At 42.5% G+C, this 13,557-nt stretch overlaps 1 protein-coding gene across 4 annotated transcripts in view; it reads right to left on the bottom strand.

Moving 5' to 3' along the window:
- Positions 1-4,468: 4,468 nt before the first annotated feature.
- Positions 4,469-13,557, bottom strand: part of man2a2 (mannosidase, alpha, class 2A, member 2) — a 57,806-nt gene continuing 48,717 nt past the window's right edge. For all 4 annotated transcript variants that reach the window (XM_061772853.1, XM_061772852.1, XM_061772854.1 and 1 more), the window contains 2 exons: positions 11,422-11,532; positions 4,469-6,412 (listed from right to left, as the gene is read on the bottom strand). In XM_061772853.1, the coding sequence (XP_061628837.1) occupies positions 6,260-6,412; positions 11,422-11,532 (264 nt within the window). In that variant the 3' untranslated portion in view covers positions 4,469-6,259. The remainder of the gene's footprint in view (positions 6,413-11,421; positions 11,533-13,557) is intronic.

The following is a 13,557-nucleotide window of genomic DNA, read 5'->3' as shown; positions in this document are numbered from 1 at the left end:
GTCATTTTTCCCACAAAGCACCAGCACTTCTGTTATCCATGGACTGACGTTTGAGCATTTATTCGATAGACTAAACAGCCACTGGCTAAAAGGTCCATCATCTACAACCAGGCTCTATGTCCTCACTAGTAAGATGCACTAGTAGACTGACTGTGTCTTGCTAATAAAAGATTTTCCACTACTGGTGCCCACTTTTGGCTTTCTAGTACGCAGTTAAACCTTGCTATTAAACTACTACGCTGCACTAGTAACACGACTAGACCCCAATAGTAAGCATGTTTCACACACTACTAGCCTCCTCGACCCTACTAGGAGCACTAATATAGTAGTTTTACCTCACTAGTAACATGCAGTTGCCCTACTAGTGTTCAGAAATGTCATACAGTACTGGTATAGGGCCCAAGCGCAGCCCACCAAACCACCAGAATAGTTGGAATGACTTTAATATCAACTGCGACTGTTAACTTCAAAGCCTGAATACAGAGCAGTCAACTTCACAGTCGAGAGGGTCATGGTTTGAAGATTTTGTCTTGGGCCAAAGTCACGTAATGCTCCTTAATCAACAGATAGCAGGTCAGGGATGCTCACACTTCATTGTTGTCTTAAGTCACAGAGAGCAGGACGGGGAAACTCACAATTCGTTGTCCCCCAGAGTGCCCAACAGCCACGGCGACAGGCAAACAAACACGCTCAGGTAGAACTCATGAACAGAGGCAGAAGGCTGGGCAAACAGCCACTGGTACAGGCAAACGTGATATGGCAGAACTCGTTGTCGGAAAAGTAAAGTGGAGGGTATTCACGGGGTAGCGTTTAGAATCTTGGGGAGATGGATGACTGTCAAACAATCTGACAAAGGTGAGCCATCAACAAAGCTTGGCTGACTGGTAGAGGTGGGTGTGGCTGACAAACTGACATGGAAGGTCGTCGTGGAAAAAAAACTACTAGTACTAGGAGGGAAGCTCTCGATGTTACCTAGTAGAATTGTACACTGTCACTAGTAGTACTATTAGCACACTATTATCATGTCATTGTCCTATTAATGAAGACAGATAGCGGACTTACTAGTACTACAAACCAAGTGAAAGATCTGACCTTCTATTCTTTATGTCACATGCTTTAGCTCACAAAGTAGTCAAAGTGTTCAGAATTGTTCAAATAAATATTCACACACTCATTAATATTGCAAGTAGTAGTTTTAGTAAAAGTGCAGCAGTGGGGTGGGGCCGTGTGTACGCATGTGTGAGGAAGGGGATACGCTGTAGTAGGGGGCCTGTGCCACAATAGCGCTTTATGCCTTGCAATGCCCCTGGTGTCTGGCAAGGTTCGGTTATCAGCAGCAGCTCTACTCGACACAGTTGGCGGGAGTAGTGGCTCGTGAATGAATCTTCAGAGATAACTCGCCTCCAATTTACACTGGAAATGTAAACGTATGCCTTGAGCGTCTGACGGCTTGCGTTTGAAATTCTTTCATCTCCGTACTCAAGCCTCCATAGAACTCTGATTGGGGCTTCGTGCGACTCCATCTGCTGTCTGTCTGCTTGGCTGTGAAAGATGAAGATTCACCGAGTGCATAGCATCGCAGCACGTTGCTATTATTGCAGTCAGATACCCTGTAGTTAAGGAAGGGAGGAATGTTTTCCTGAGACGTGAAGAAACAGTTCGTGGCAGCAGCCTGAGATCAAATGCAGAGTGGGCGTCTTCGCAAGCACCCACCCTCCACTCTGGAGCTCCGTCGGTGCTCACAGCCAGGCCTCGAGCGGCATTGTTGCCACCTCTCACACTTTCTTCTCTACACACTCGAAGTGTTTTTTTTTATGTTGCAATTAAGGTGTTTATTTACAAGCTCAACGGAAAATGTTCAACCTCATAGTCACACAAGGGTTATCACTTCTGCTTTGTGTCGTGTCCCTCTCCTCCTGCTTTTGAGCTGACTCAATGCTGCCCCCCGCAGGCAAATCGGTCTTTAAACCAGTTTATGAGACAAACTTCAATCTTGGCTGTTAGGGCCAGAACTATTTGGACACGAGAGGAGATTTTGCCTTTGTACAAAACCAAAGTTTTGTAATTTGAATTTTAAATAAAACAATCGACATTTGAATGTGTGGATTCAGTTTTAATCGAAGATTTTTTTTATTTATTTTTTTTTTTTTTAGAAATATGGCATTCTAAAGTAAAAATTCAGGGATTAATTGAGATATATATACGCTCCACTTGCTGCAGGCAGCACTGGAGCGTAATTGGTTTTCCTGTGACGTCACGTACCTGTTGACACGCAGGTGGCCACCATGCTGGAGGTCTACGCATTGAGCGACGTTAGAAAAAGGCCACTACATTTTGTGCATATGTATCTCCATTTTCAGTGTTTATATTTTAGTTCAGTAGTCTTAAGTAAAAGATTTAAAATATTTATCTTACGTTGAATGTCAGTCGATTGTTGCCGTGGTATAAGATGAAACGTACCTAGACGTCAGAAATATAAGATTCTTTAAATGGCATTAAGCAGGCCCAAAAAATGGCAGGTACTGTGGATTCGACACACCACAGAGTAGAGTAATGTTAACAAGCCTACCAAATTTCAATTAATAAATAAATTTTAAAAAAAGCCAAGTATATAAAATCAGGCAAAAAATAATCAACAGATGAATTGATAAATAAAATAATTGTTAGTTGCAGCAGTAAAAATGTATAATCACCCCATATTGTTACAAATACACATCAAATTGATGGATAACTAGTTTTGTAAACAGAAGCTAATAAAAACTCTTCAACTATTATTTTTAAGAGTGCGACTGGTAACAAAACAGGTTTGCAATTTTCCAACGTTGTTACCGGTAAAGGTTAAGACAATTTGTAATTTGGGTATTTTAGCAGGAAGTCCACGCACATGATTTGCTTTCACGTGCCACGTTACAGATGTGGCGGGCCAGATCTGGCCCCCGGTCCTCGAGTTTGACACCCGTGCCTTAGATCATGCAAAGGGAATAAAGAATGACGCTCGGAGCCGATCGCTTTGTGACAAAGCTAGCGGCCAAATTGGCGGGCCATATGGCGAGATGCTCTCGGCCGCTTTCCAGCTGATCGTCTGCCGACCAGGATTTGAATAAATGGGATGCGGATCCGTGGTGAGTGAACTCCCTCTTGATTCAGTTTACTTTATTGAACTGGTCTCTTTGGTTTGGACCGTAACTATGTTGACAAAGGCTTTCGTCATTTTGGTCATTCTGATCGTGTCACATCATGTTGTTGGATGTTGAGTGTGCTACCACTGGACATGGAATACTGTACACTGTATGATCCTTTCAAATGCAAATGCTCCGGATGGTAATGGAGACGAAGGTAACTCGTTTCCAGCTCGCGTTAGCTACAATTTAGCAACCATGCTCCTTCAATCCTCGTTACATAAAAACATCATTTAGTCCCATTAGTTCACATTACAGCGCTATGGTGGACGACTGGCTCACAGTTCTGAGGACCCGGGTTCAAATCCGGCCTCGCCTATGTGGAGTTCTCCCCGCGCCTGCGTGGGTTTTCGCCGGATACTCCGTTTTTTTTGTCAAACCCTTGCAGTCGTATTTTTAAAAACTTACAGGTGATGCATCCAGCAGACGTTCGACTCGCATTCCAGTGCGTAGTGCAAAAAAAAAAAAAAAAAGCTAATTGAAAGCTTTCTTTCCTCGCTCCACGTCACACTACAGCAATTTTAACAATATATATATTTTTTATAGTAATAGCTCTAAACTGCACAGGTTGTGCTCGCAGAAATAGGTAGTAATAGGTTTCAAGGAAAACAACAACCACACGGGATCCCATTCACCACCACCAAAGAATAAAATCCAGATGTGGATCAAACTTTGCTAGATTTTCTGCGCAAGGTAATAAAAACCTGGACTATTGCGCAAACGGTAGAGGAAGAGAATTAGGTGGGGGAAAAGTGCAAGTGTGAAGTCATTGCGTTCATAAGATTTTGATTTAGCTATTAAAAAAAAAAATTGTTTTACTTGCATTCATGTCAATTGTCCAAATAATGTTTATCCCTCGAAAATGGACGTATTCTACATAATATTGCTCTAATTGCCATATGGCTGGCGTCAGGCTTCGCGAAACCTGTCTAAATTTGGTCAATTTCACATTTTTCACAAATTAAATACCATTGGTCACTCCTCAATTGGGTCTGTTATTTTTTTATTTATTTGATAAATTGTTGAACTAAGCAACTTAAGTGTTACAAATGGCTTGCTCTCTTGGATGATGCAATGTTAATGGCTCAACAAATGTAATTTTATTTTATTTTTTTAGTTTCTTGTAAAGTGAGTTTTGGACATACGAGGATTTCGCACGACACCAGTGATATTTTTGTGAAACCTCTTAATGCTGAATGTCTACATTCTAATAACATTGCATTTTCCTTTCAAACAATTTAGTTTGAAAACTAGAACAGAATGTATATACAGTACAATATTATCACGAGTTCTGTAGCATTTTCTTTATTCTGCATTATTACTCCACCGGGACTGAATACAGAAGACAGCCTGCCACCATATATTACCTCTGAACATAGAGCGTGACAGAAAATTTCATTATTTTTTTTTTTTTTTAAATGGACAAAATTCCACAATGATGTGACACAGTGAAAGGGCTGAGATGGAAATTGAGTGAAGGAAAAACAGGAAGTGCAACTCACTAAAATGTTAACAAGCCAGCGCAGCGTGTGTTGATGTGTGACAGACCTCTGGGAAATTAACATAACTAAACTAGAAATGTAGTCCTAAAAAAAAAATTGTCCACAGCTCCAGATTAAGTACAGGAGGAAAATGCAGCAACTCTGTGGAGATGGAATTTTGTTGTCTTGTACGCACATCAGCCAGCTACACTTACTTTGTCACTCAGCTTTGCCTCCTAATTTTGACTTGAGCAACTGAAGTCACAGGTGATTGTGTGGAAAAGTTAAATCCATCTGCCTGCAAAACAGGTGCCTGGAATTTTCCTTGTGATGCTTTTTAAAAACAAAAAATGAGATTTTATGAAATTAAATTCTCAAGATATGCCACTGCCAAATTTAGTAGATAGATAAGGTTTCTCCATGAGCGCTGGAATGTTACTAAAGTATTACTGATAAATGATTTTAATCTCATTGCAAATCTCTTTGTGGGGCTGGGCTTGATATATGATTTAAAGACAGGAAGCCCAAGCAGCTCAAAGCTCAAAAGCAAAACCCTCATTAGCTTGAATTATATAGAGTAAAAACCTGAATGGCTGAAATAAACATTGCAGATTTTGCATTCACCTTTCATGACAAACCTGCACGAGCATCATGAATGTTCCCCGCCATACTCTATGCGTACATATACAGCACTGTGCCCCAAAAAAAAAAAAAAAAAAAAAAAAAAAAAGTCTTAAACCAGCATTAGAATTGTTGTTTCAACAATGCTATAATCCATCCATCCATAACTATGGCGTGTTCAGAAAGTCACTGCACTTATATTTTTATTAACAGACATGTTTCAGTGTACCTCCCGTATTTGTCAAAATATAAGTGCACATTGAGTTTCAAACACCCCAGCTTCATCCTGCAAACTGTATGGGTCCTACTATTTAAAGTGTCAGCATGTGAAAAGGCTCATGAAAACAACAGGGCTAGTGGTGGCCGAAGACTCCGCACGCGCACACGTATATGGTCTAGTGTCAGTCGAGCACAACTGCATGCACAGCTGCTCAGGGGTGACACGCCAACACAAGGATTAAGACAAATGATGACCCGCTGCGACAAGGAAGCTCAGAATGATGAGTGGACCTCTCACGTGATCCCACTGTTACTGCAGAGAGGAGACCCGCTTGTATCTCCGAATGTCCACAACACACAATTGTCTTTGCTGAACTGAGACAAAAAAACAAAAAAAACAATTGCAATGTATGCCCTTGCGTGCACAGAAAATTAATAAAAATAAGAGTCCATAAAACAAATCAAGCTTTTTAAATTGCACTCTTATCTGGCACACATTTTTGCTGAACCCCCCACCCCATCACCCCTCCCTCTTACACATCATTGGGATATTTACATTCAGTAGTTCAGTTCCAGGCTGAAACGCAAGAAAGAGCACATTCTTACGCAGGAGAACCCAATGCGGCCGTGATCTTAGAGTTTGTGGTTCTCCACAACGCTTTCGACACAGCTGAATCAGAGTCCCACGTGCCGGTTCACAGCCAGCGAGGGTCCAGTTCTCGGTCCGAAGAGTGTGAGCCCGCTGGATCAGGTTTGCTCCTAGCGCAATTTGAGTTTGAAGGCGGAGATCTCCATCGGATCCAGGCTTACTGTCGAGTGGTTGGCCAGTGGTGGACTAGAATACATCAGGGTCAAAGACATGGGCTGGAGCAGCTGCAGGTCCAAGTTCTTGAAGAGACTGGAAATATTCAGCTGCACAGAAGACAAAGCGGCCCAGCGTGACAACCCAGACAGAGCGGCGCAAAGAAATGTTTGCTTCAGTGGTACCTTTTGACTTACGAGTTTAATTTGTTCTATCGATACGGGGAAAATAACGCATTGGATTTCAGCATGGCAAACTTTATATGGATGCGTGTCGGCACTTTTAATGATAAAGACATGAAGCGTTACTCGATTAAATTGGCCTGTCTGTGATGTCATCGCCACATGGACTGACACAGGAGCAGGAAGGACAGCATGGATGATTGAATGACGAAATGTCTGGATAGATGGCGACTCTGAAAGAGCTAAAGGCTCCGTGGACGCGCGCGCACACACACACACACACACACACATATATATATATATATATATATATATATATATAAAAAGAAAGTATAGGGTGGGGCCAATTCATATAAGGCGAGGATTGACTATAGACACTTTAAACTACAAGGCACAGCTGTGCTGTGAATGGGTCAGAGTTGGGAGATTTGGAAGCTAATGATAGCAACGGTAGTATGGATGTCAGGTATGAGAGTTAAGGAACTAGTGGGAAAAGAGAATATCCATTTGAGTTAGTTGGTTGTAAAAACAAAATTAAAAATAATAAAATAGAACGCTGAAGTAGGCATAGAGGTCCGGTTTAAAAAAAAACCAAAAAAACACCAAATTAACCGAACCAACCTAATATTTTGATTGATTGATTAATTAATACCTATTTCAAGTTGTCTGTTTTTATTCCGCTTTTACTGATGTTTTTTTTTGCTGTGGCGTCGTTTCAGTACTGGTATCAAGTTTTGTATCGTGACAACACTACTGGGGACTAGACTCACGGCATTTACATTTACATGTTAAAAACCAAGGCTGTGCCGGTTACTAAATTCAAGAGCAGTTGACAACTGAGACAAATCAGAAATAAACAGCTCGGGACCCAGATTACTTTGGATATGAGCGCAAATTAACAACATTTAAATCCTTAAAAAGGAATTCCTTGACAGAGCCACATGAGGGAGAATCATTTAAAACAGCAGTTGTGCCAATCACTAAAAATGGGACAATTTAAAACGGAGCATATGGTAAAACACATTTTAAAGGATCAACAATATACAGTATTGCATGTCCAGTGGTAGCAGAATCAACATCCCTTCATGATGTAACACGGTCACGATCACGAGATTAGTCATTTGAACTTCTCTAAGTGCTAGAGGACTCTGCATCTTTTTGCACAATTGTCAAGAAGAAGAAGAGAGGGAAAAAAAAAAATAAAATGTACCGGCATTACCAGATAACTAGCAACCCTTTATTGCTCAGTGACTCTTTTTTTTTGTCAATGGCTACGTCTCAAAAAGTGTTCTCTGTCAATTGACTGTCTGTTGTCGTACTAGAGCGGCTCCAACTACCGGAGACAAATTCCTTGTGTGTTTTTTGGACATACTTGGCAAATAAAGATGATTCTGATTCTGATCAGAATGACAAAAATGATGAAAGCCTTTGTCAACATAGTTACGGTCCAAACCAAAGAGACCAGTTCAATAAAGTAAAAAGTTAAAAACATTACCCGTGACATTAATGACAGTTATGTAGGGACCCATCTTACAAGAGCTGTCCCCCCACACAAGAAACCTTCCAGGGATAGTACATCCAGCAGCCAATCTATAGCATGAGGGCAGGTAAACGCAGTCACTTTGTGCGATCGAGAGAGCAGGTCTACCTGCACCGGAATCAATCCAGGGATTATGCTTCTTATAGCCAAGAACGGCCGTCCCAGCCCAGTAGTTGCAGACAACAGCACCGTGACCAAACAGCTAGATCTGTGCATAGGGCACATTGATTTGTCATCAGGCAAGATGAGAAGCAGCAGCCTAGCCCCAGTGAGCAGCCCAGGTAAAATGATGACGGAACACCGAGGGCATTTAACACAATTTGAACCGTCAAAAAAAGCTTTAAATGTACAGTGGAACCTCGATATAACGGAGTAACAGGGGTGGGGGTCATCCAATATACCCGATCGTCCATTACATTGACACTTTTTTTTTTTTGGAGTCCATATACCACCCATATTACTGTATAGAAAAAAAAAAGGTTTATTTTATTTTTTTTTCGTGGATGAAAATGCCCAGTACATTACAAAGTTATTGTAAATAAATGTAAAAGATGCTTGAAAATGTTTGAAAGTTTAACATTTACCACGCTGGTGTTGAAAGTTTAACATTTACCACGTTGGTGTGCTTGATAATCAGTTTATCAGTTTATTTTTGAAAGGGGACAATGCAATTTCATAAAACACATGAAGTACACATGGTTAAAAAAGCCAGAATTAGCCAGAAGGCTAGTTTTCATCTGTAGTCCCCTGGCCATGATGTAAAAAAGCAGTAAAATACATCTACAAGACAATATAATACAGGATACATAATCAAACTATACTATTAAGAGAGAATAAAAGCATAATTTTTTGGATCATAACAAAAAAACAACATAACATACTTGTCTTTTAGTGTTGGCAGCGATAAGTGTTAACTAGCCACATTTTCATTTTTTTTGTGAAGGCCTTGTATGTTGTAAGCAGTTTAACCTCCTCAGGTACTGAGTTCATAATGGTGACATTGTTGACATACAGTACTCATCCGAGGCGAGTCGCTTTCATTAGCTACGAGGAATTAGTATGCTTTCTAGTTCCAAATCTGTTGCCAAAGACAAACAGCTTGACCAAAAAAAAAAAAAATTTAAAAAACTATTACTGTACCAAAAATAGCATGTTTCAGACTCCAGAGACTTGTGTTTTGTATTCCTCAGAGTTAGCACCGCAGCCATGCCGCTCTCTCTGCGCGGCACTCTACGCACAATAGACAATAGATATAACCACCATCACATGGCTGCCACGTCAATGCCCCACATTTAACATGGCCGCCATTAAACAACAGCGGCCAATTCTGGAACTAACATTCAATTTTACACTGCATTTTATGTGACACATGGAAATGATTTTTGGACACAATGTTCAATGCAGGCGGCACGGTTGGCCGACTGGTTAGAGCATCAGCCTCACAGTTCTGAGGAGCGGGGTTCAATCCCCGGTCCTGCCTGTGTGGAGTTTGCATGTTCTCCCCGTGCCTGCGTGGGTTTTCTCCGGGCACTCCGGTTTCCTCCCACATCCCAAAAACATGCATTAATTGGGGACTCTAAATTGCCCGTAGGTGTGAATGTGAGTGCGAATGTTGTTTGTTTGTAGGTGCCCTGCGATTGGCTGGCAACCAGTTCAGGGTGTATCCCGCCTCCTGCCCGATGATAGTTGGGATAGGCTCCAGCACCCCCGCGACCCTAGTGAGGAGAAGCGGCTCAGAAAATGGATGGATGGATGTTCAATGCCAACGGTCCGTTTTATCCGGTATCCATTATATCAGGGTTTGTTTTATCGAGGTTCCACTGCATTTTAAATCTCACAACTATGGTCTGCAGCACACCAAGCGATGCGGTCGAACCCGATTGGAGCGAAACATCGCATATAAATAATCATTGCCAGACAATGCACACTGCGCGACAGTATGGTTGGGTTCGGCTACATCACTTGGTGTGCATCAGCCTCAAGTAGAGGTAGTCAGAGACGGTAACATTAAAACTTGAAAACTTTAGGACACTGAGACACATACAGACGTCACGTGCTGCTATCTTAAAGTTAAAACATAACACAGAAAAGACAAAAGGCCTGAACCATTTAGCACACAATAGTCCTCTCTGTCTACAGTGAACTGCATTCAAAAACTCCCTGTCCAACCTGAAGGAGCACACCGCGGTAGGTTAAATTCTGCCCATCCATCCATCCATCCAGGGTACTGTACCCTTTTCTAACTGAGAACCACGGCCTCAGATTTAGAGGTGCTGATTTTCACCCCAGCTGCGAACCGCTCCAGCGAGAGTTGAAGATCACGGCTTGATGAAGCCATCAGAACCACATCATCTGCAAAAAGCAGGGCTGTAATACCAAACCGGACCCCCTCAACACCTTGACTGCGCCGAGATTCTGTCACCGATGTCCACGGGGTGTTGCTGAGGCATGTCAACCAGAATTTCCTGAAAGCCTTCCCAAAGTTGTTTTCCGTGGCCTCAACAAACTCCTCCCCCACCCAAGTTGAGTTCCGCTTGGCTAGCCGGTAGCTATCAGCTGCCTCTGGAGTCACACTGGCCTAAAAAGCCTCATAGGACTCCTCCTTCAGCTTGACGGAACCCCTAACCGTTGCTGTCCACCAACAGGTTCGGGGATTTCCGCCATGACAGGCCCTGACCCTCTCTTCACCAGTGTCCAAGACAGAAGGCCGTTAGTCCGATGACACAACCACAAAGTCGATCATCGAACTGCATTCCTCCCAATCACGCTCTTCCAGGTACCACTGTCATTGCCCACGTGAGCATTGAAGTCCCCCAGCAGAACGACGGCGGAACTTCTCAACCTCGCACATATTTCAGGCTCCTTCCCTGACAGAGAGGTGACATTCCACACCCCCACAGCCAGCTTCCATAGCCAGGGATCGGATCGACAAGGTCCCTCCCTTCAGCAGACACACACCTCACTATGCACCTGACCACCTTGGCCCCTCCAACAGGTGGTGAGCCAATGAATTCATATGTAATCATGTCGCGTGAATGGTTCAATTCACGTACGGTGTGAATGCAGCATTAGATTAGTGCCCTTGGCAAGGGGAACGAGGACATTTTCTTGAGCTTATGTATGCTTCACTGTATTTTGTCCCAGTCTTGGAGCTTAATTGATAATATTCATTTGTACTTTTTTTTCACGGTGTCTGATGACTGCACAAGGCCTCTGATGATTGCACACGGCGTCTGATGGTACCAAGCTGCAAAAAAAGTGAATTTTGGCGTGACACGAAGAGGGGGGGAAAAAAAAAAAAAAAAAATCGACCTAGTGACTGCTCGTAACTCGAAAATGTATGAGTTGGCACACTCGTAAGACAAGGTACCTCTGTATTTTGTGTGTGGTTCCTCACCTGTCCTTGGGTGGTGGTGCAGTTGTAGCCTAAGTTTGGACTATCCAAAGCACAGTCGAGGCCAAAACGGTGAACAATTAAAGCCGTGTATGGTGACGGAGCGTTGGGGTCCTGCGCATGCACACAAAAAGAAAGATTCCATTTAAAAAAAAATATATATATATATACAAAACAACAGTGGAACCTCAACAGTGAAACTGATTTTCATTGTTTCCTGTGACAGTCACAAAAAAGTTATTTTCTATTCTACTCTAAACATGACACGGGTCCATCTCCCATGTGTTCGGAGATATAATAATGTTGTGCATAGGACAAAACGTGAACACAGTAAAACTGTTCCAGAGTCAAACTGTTGCCATTATAAAACTTCCTTTAACTGTACGGGCAATAATATATATATATAGCGCTTTTATTTGTTTTAAAATAGAATGAAATCCTCAACCTTTGCTAACTTTGATGCAAAAGGTTTAAGGGAGTTGAAAAAAAAGTCAACCACTGTAAATACAACCTAAAAACGAACTCTACATGGGGTCGTCGGTTTACAACGGTTCCACATACAACATTTCAAGTGCAATAAACTAGTTTGGGGAGCGGCATAAGAATATAAATCATGCAGCACAAGCTGCACTAAGATTGTTTTATACTGAACAAAAATATAAATGCAACACTTTTGTTTTTGCTCCCATTTTTCGTGAGCTAGACTCCAAGATCTAAAACTTTTTCTACATACACAAAAGGCCATTTCCTTCGAATATATTTCACAAATCTGTCTAAATCTGTGTTAGTGAGCATTTCTCCTTTGTCAAGATAATCAAGCCCACCTCACAGGTGTGGCATATCAAGATGATGATTAGACAGCATGATTATTGGACAGGTGTGCCATAGGCTGGCCACAATAAAAGCCCAATCTGAAATGTGCAGTTTTATCACACATCACAAAGCCACGGATAAGTTCTGAGGGAGCGTGCAATTGGCATGCTAAACTGCAGGAATGTCCACCAGAGCTGTTACCCGTGAATTGAATGTTCATTTCTCTACCATAAGCCATCTCCCAAAGATTTGGCACTACATCCAACTGGCCTCACAACCGCAGACCACTTGTAACCACACCAGCCCAGGACCTCCACATCCAGCATGTTCACCTCCAAGATCGTCTGAGATCAGCCACCCGGACAGCTGGTGCAACAGTCGGTTTGTATAACCAAAGAATTTCTACACAAACTATCAGAAACCGTTTCAGGGATGCTCAGCTGCATGCACATCGGGGGTCTCGACCTGACTGCAATTCGTCGTCGTAACAGATTTGAGTGGGCGAATGCTCACCTTCGATGGTGTCTGGCACGTTGGAGAGGTGTTCTCTTCACGGATGAATCCTGGTTTTCACTGTTCAGTGACAGCGTGGGTGGCGTCGTGTGGGTGAGCGGTTTGCTGATGTCAAAGTTGTGGATCGAGTGGCCCATGGTGGCGGGGGGGTTATGGTATGAGCAGGCGTATGTTATGGGCAATCAAGATACCGTCACGAGATCCTGGGGCCCATTGTTGTGCCATTTATCCATAACCATCACCTCATGTTGCAGCATGATAATGCACGGCCCCATGTTGCAAGGATCTGTACAATTCCTGGAAGCTGAAAATGTCCCAGTTCTTGCATGGCCATCATATTCCCTAGACATGTCACTCATTGAGCATGTTTGGGATACTCTAGATCAGCATATACGACAGCATGTTCCAGTTCTTGCCAATATCCAGCAACTTCGCACATTAAAGAGGAGTGGACCAACATTCCATAGGCCACAATCAACAACCTGATCAACTCTTGGCAAAGATATGTTGCACTGCATGAGGCAAATGGTGCTCACACCAGATACTGACTGGTTTTCTGAAACCCCAGACCCCCACAATAAAGCAAAACTGCACATTTCAGAGTGGGCTTTTATTGTGGCCAGCCTACTGCACACCTTTGCAATAATCAGGCTGTCTAATCAGCATCTTGGCATGCCACACCTATAAGGTGGGATGGATTATCTCGACAAAGGAGAAACGCTCACTAACACAGATTTAGACAGATTTGTGAACAATATTTGAGGGAAATGGCCTTTTGTGTATGTAGAAAACGTTTTACATCTTTGAGTCCAG

Source organism: Phyllopteryx taeniolatus, chromosome 5, assembly GCF_024500385.1.
Source record: "Phyllopteryx taeniolatus isolate TA_2022b chromosome 5, UOR_Ptae_1.2, whole genome shotgun sequence".
Lineage (NCBI taxonomy): Eukaryota > Metazoa > Chordata > Actinopteri > Syngnathiformes > Syngnathidae > Phyllopteryx > Phyllopteryx taeniolatus.
The sequence above is the reverse complement of the archived record's forward strand: the minus strand, read 5'-3'. Positions and strand labels throughout refer to the sequence as shown.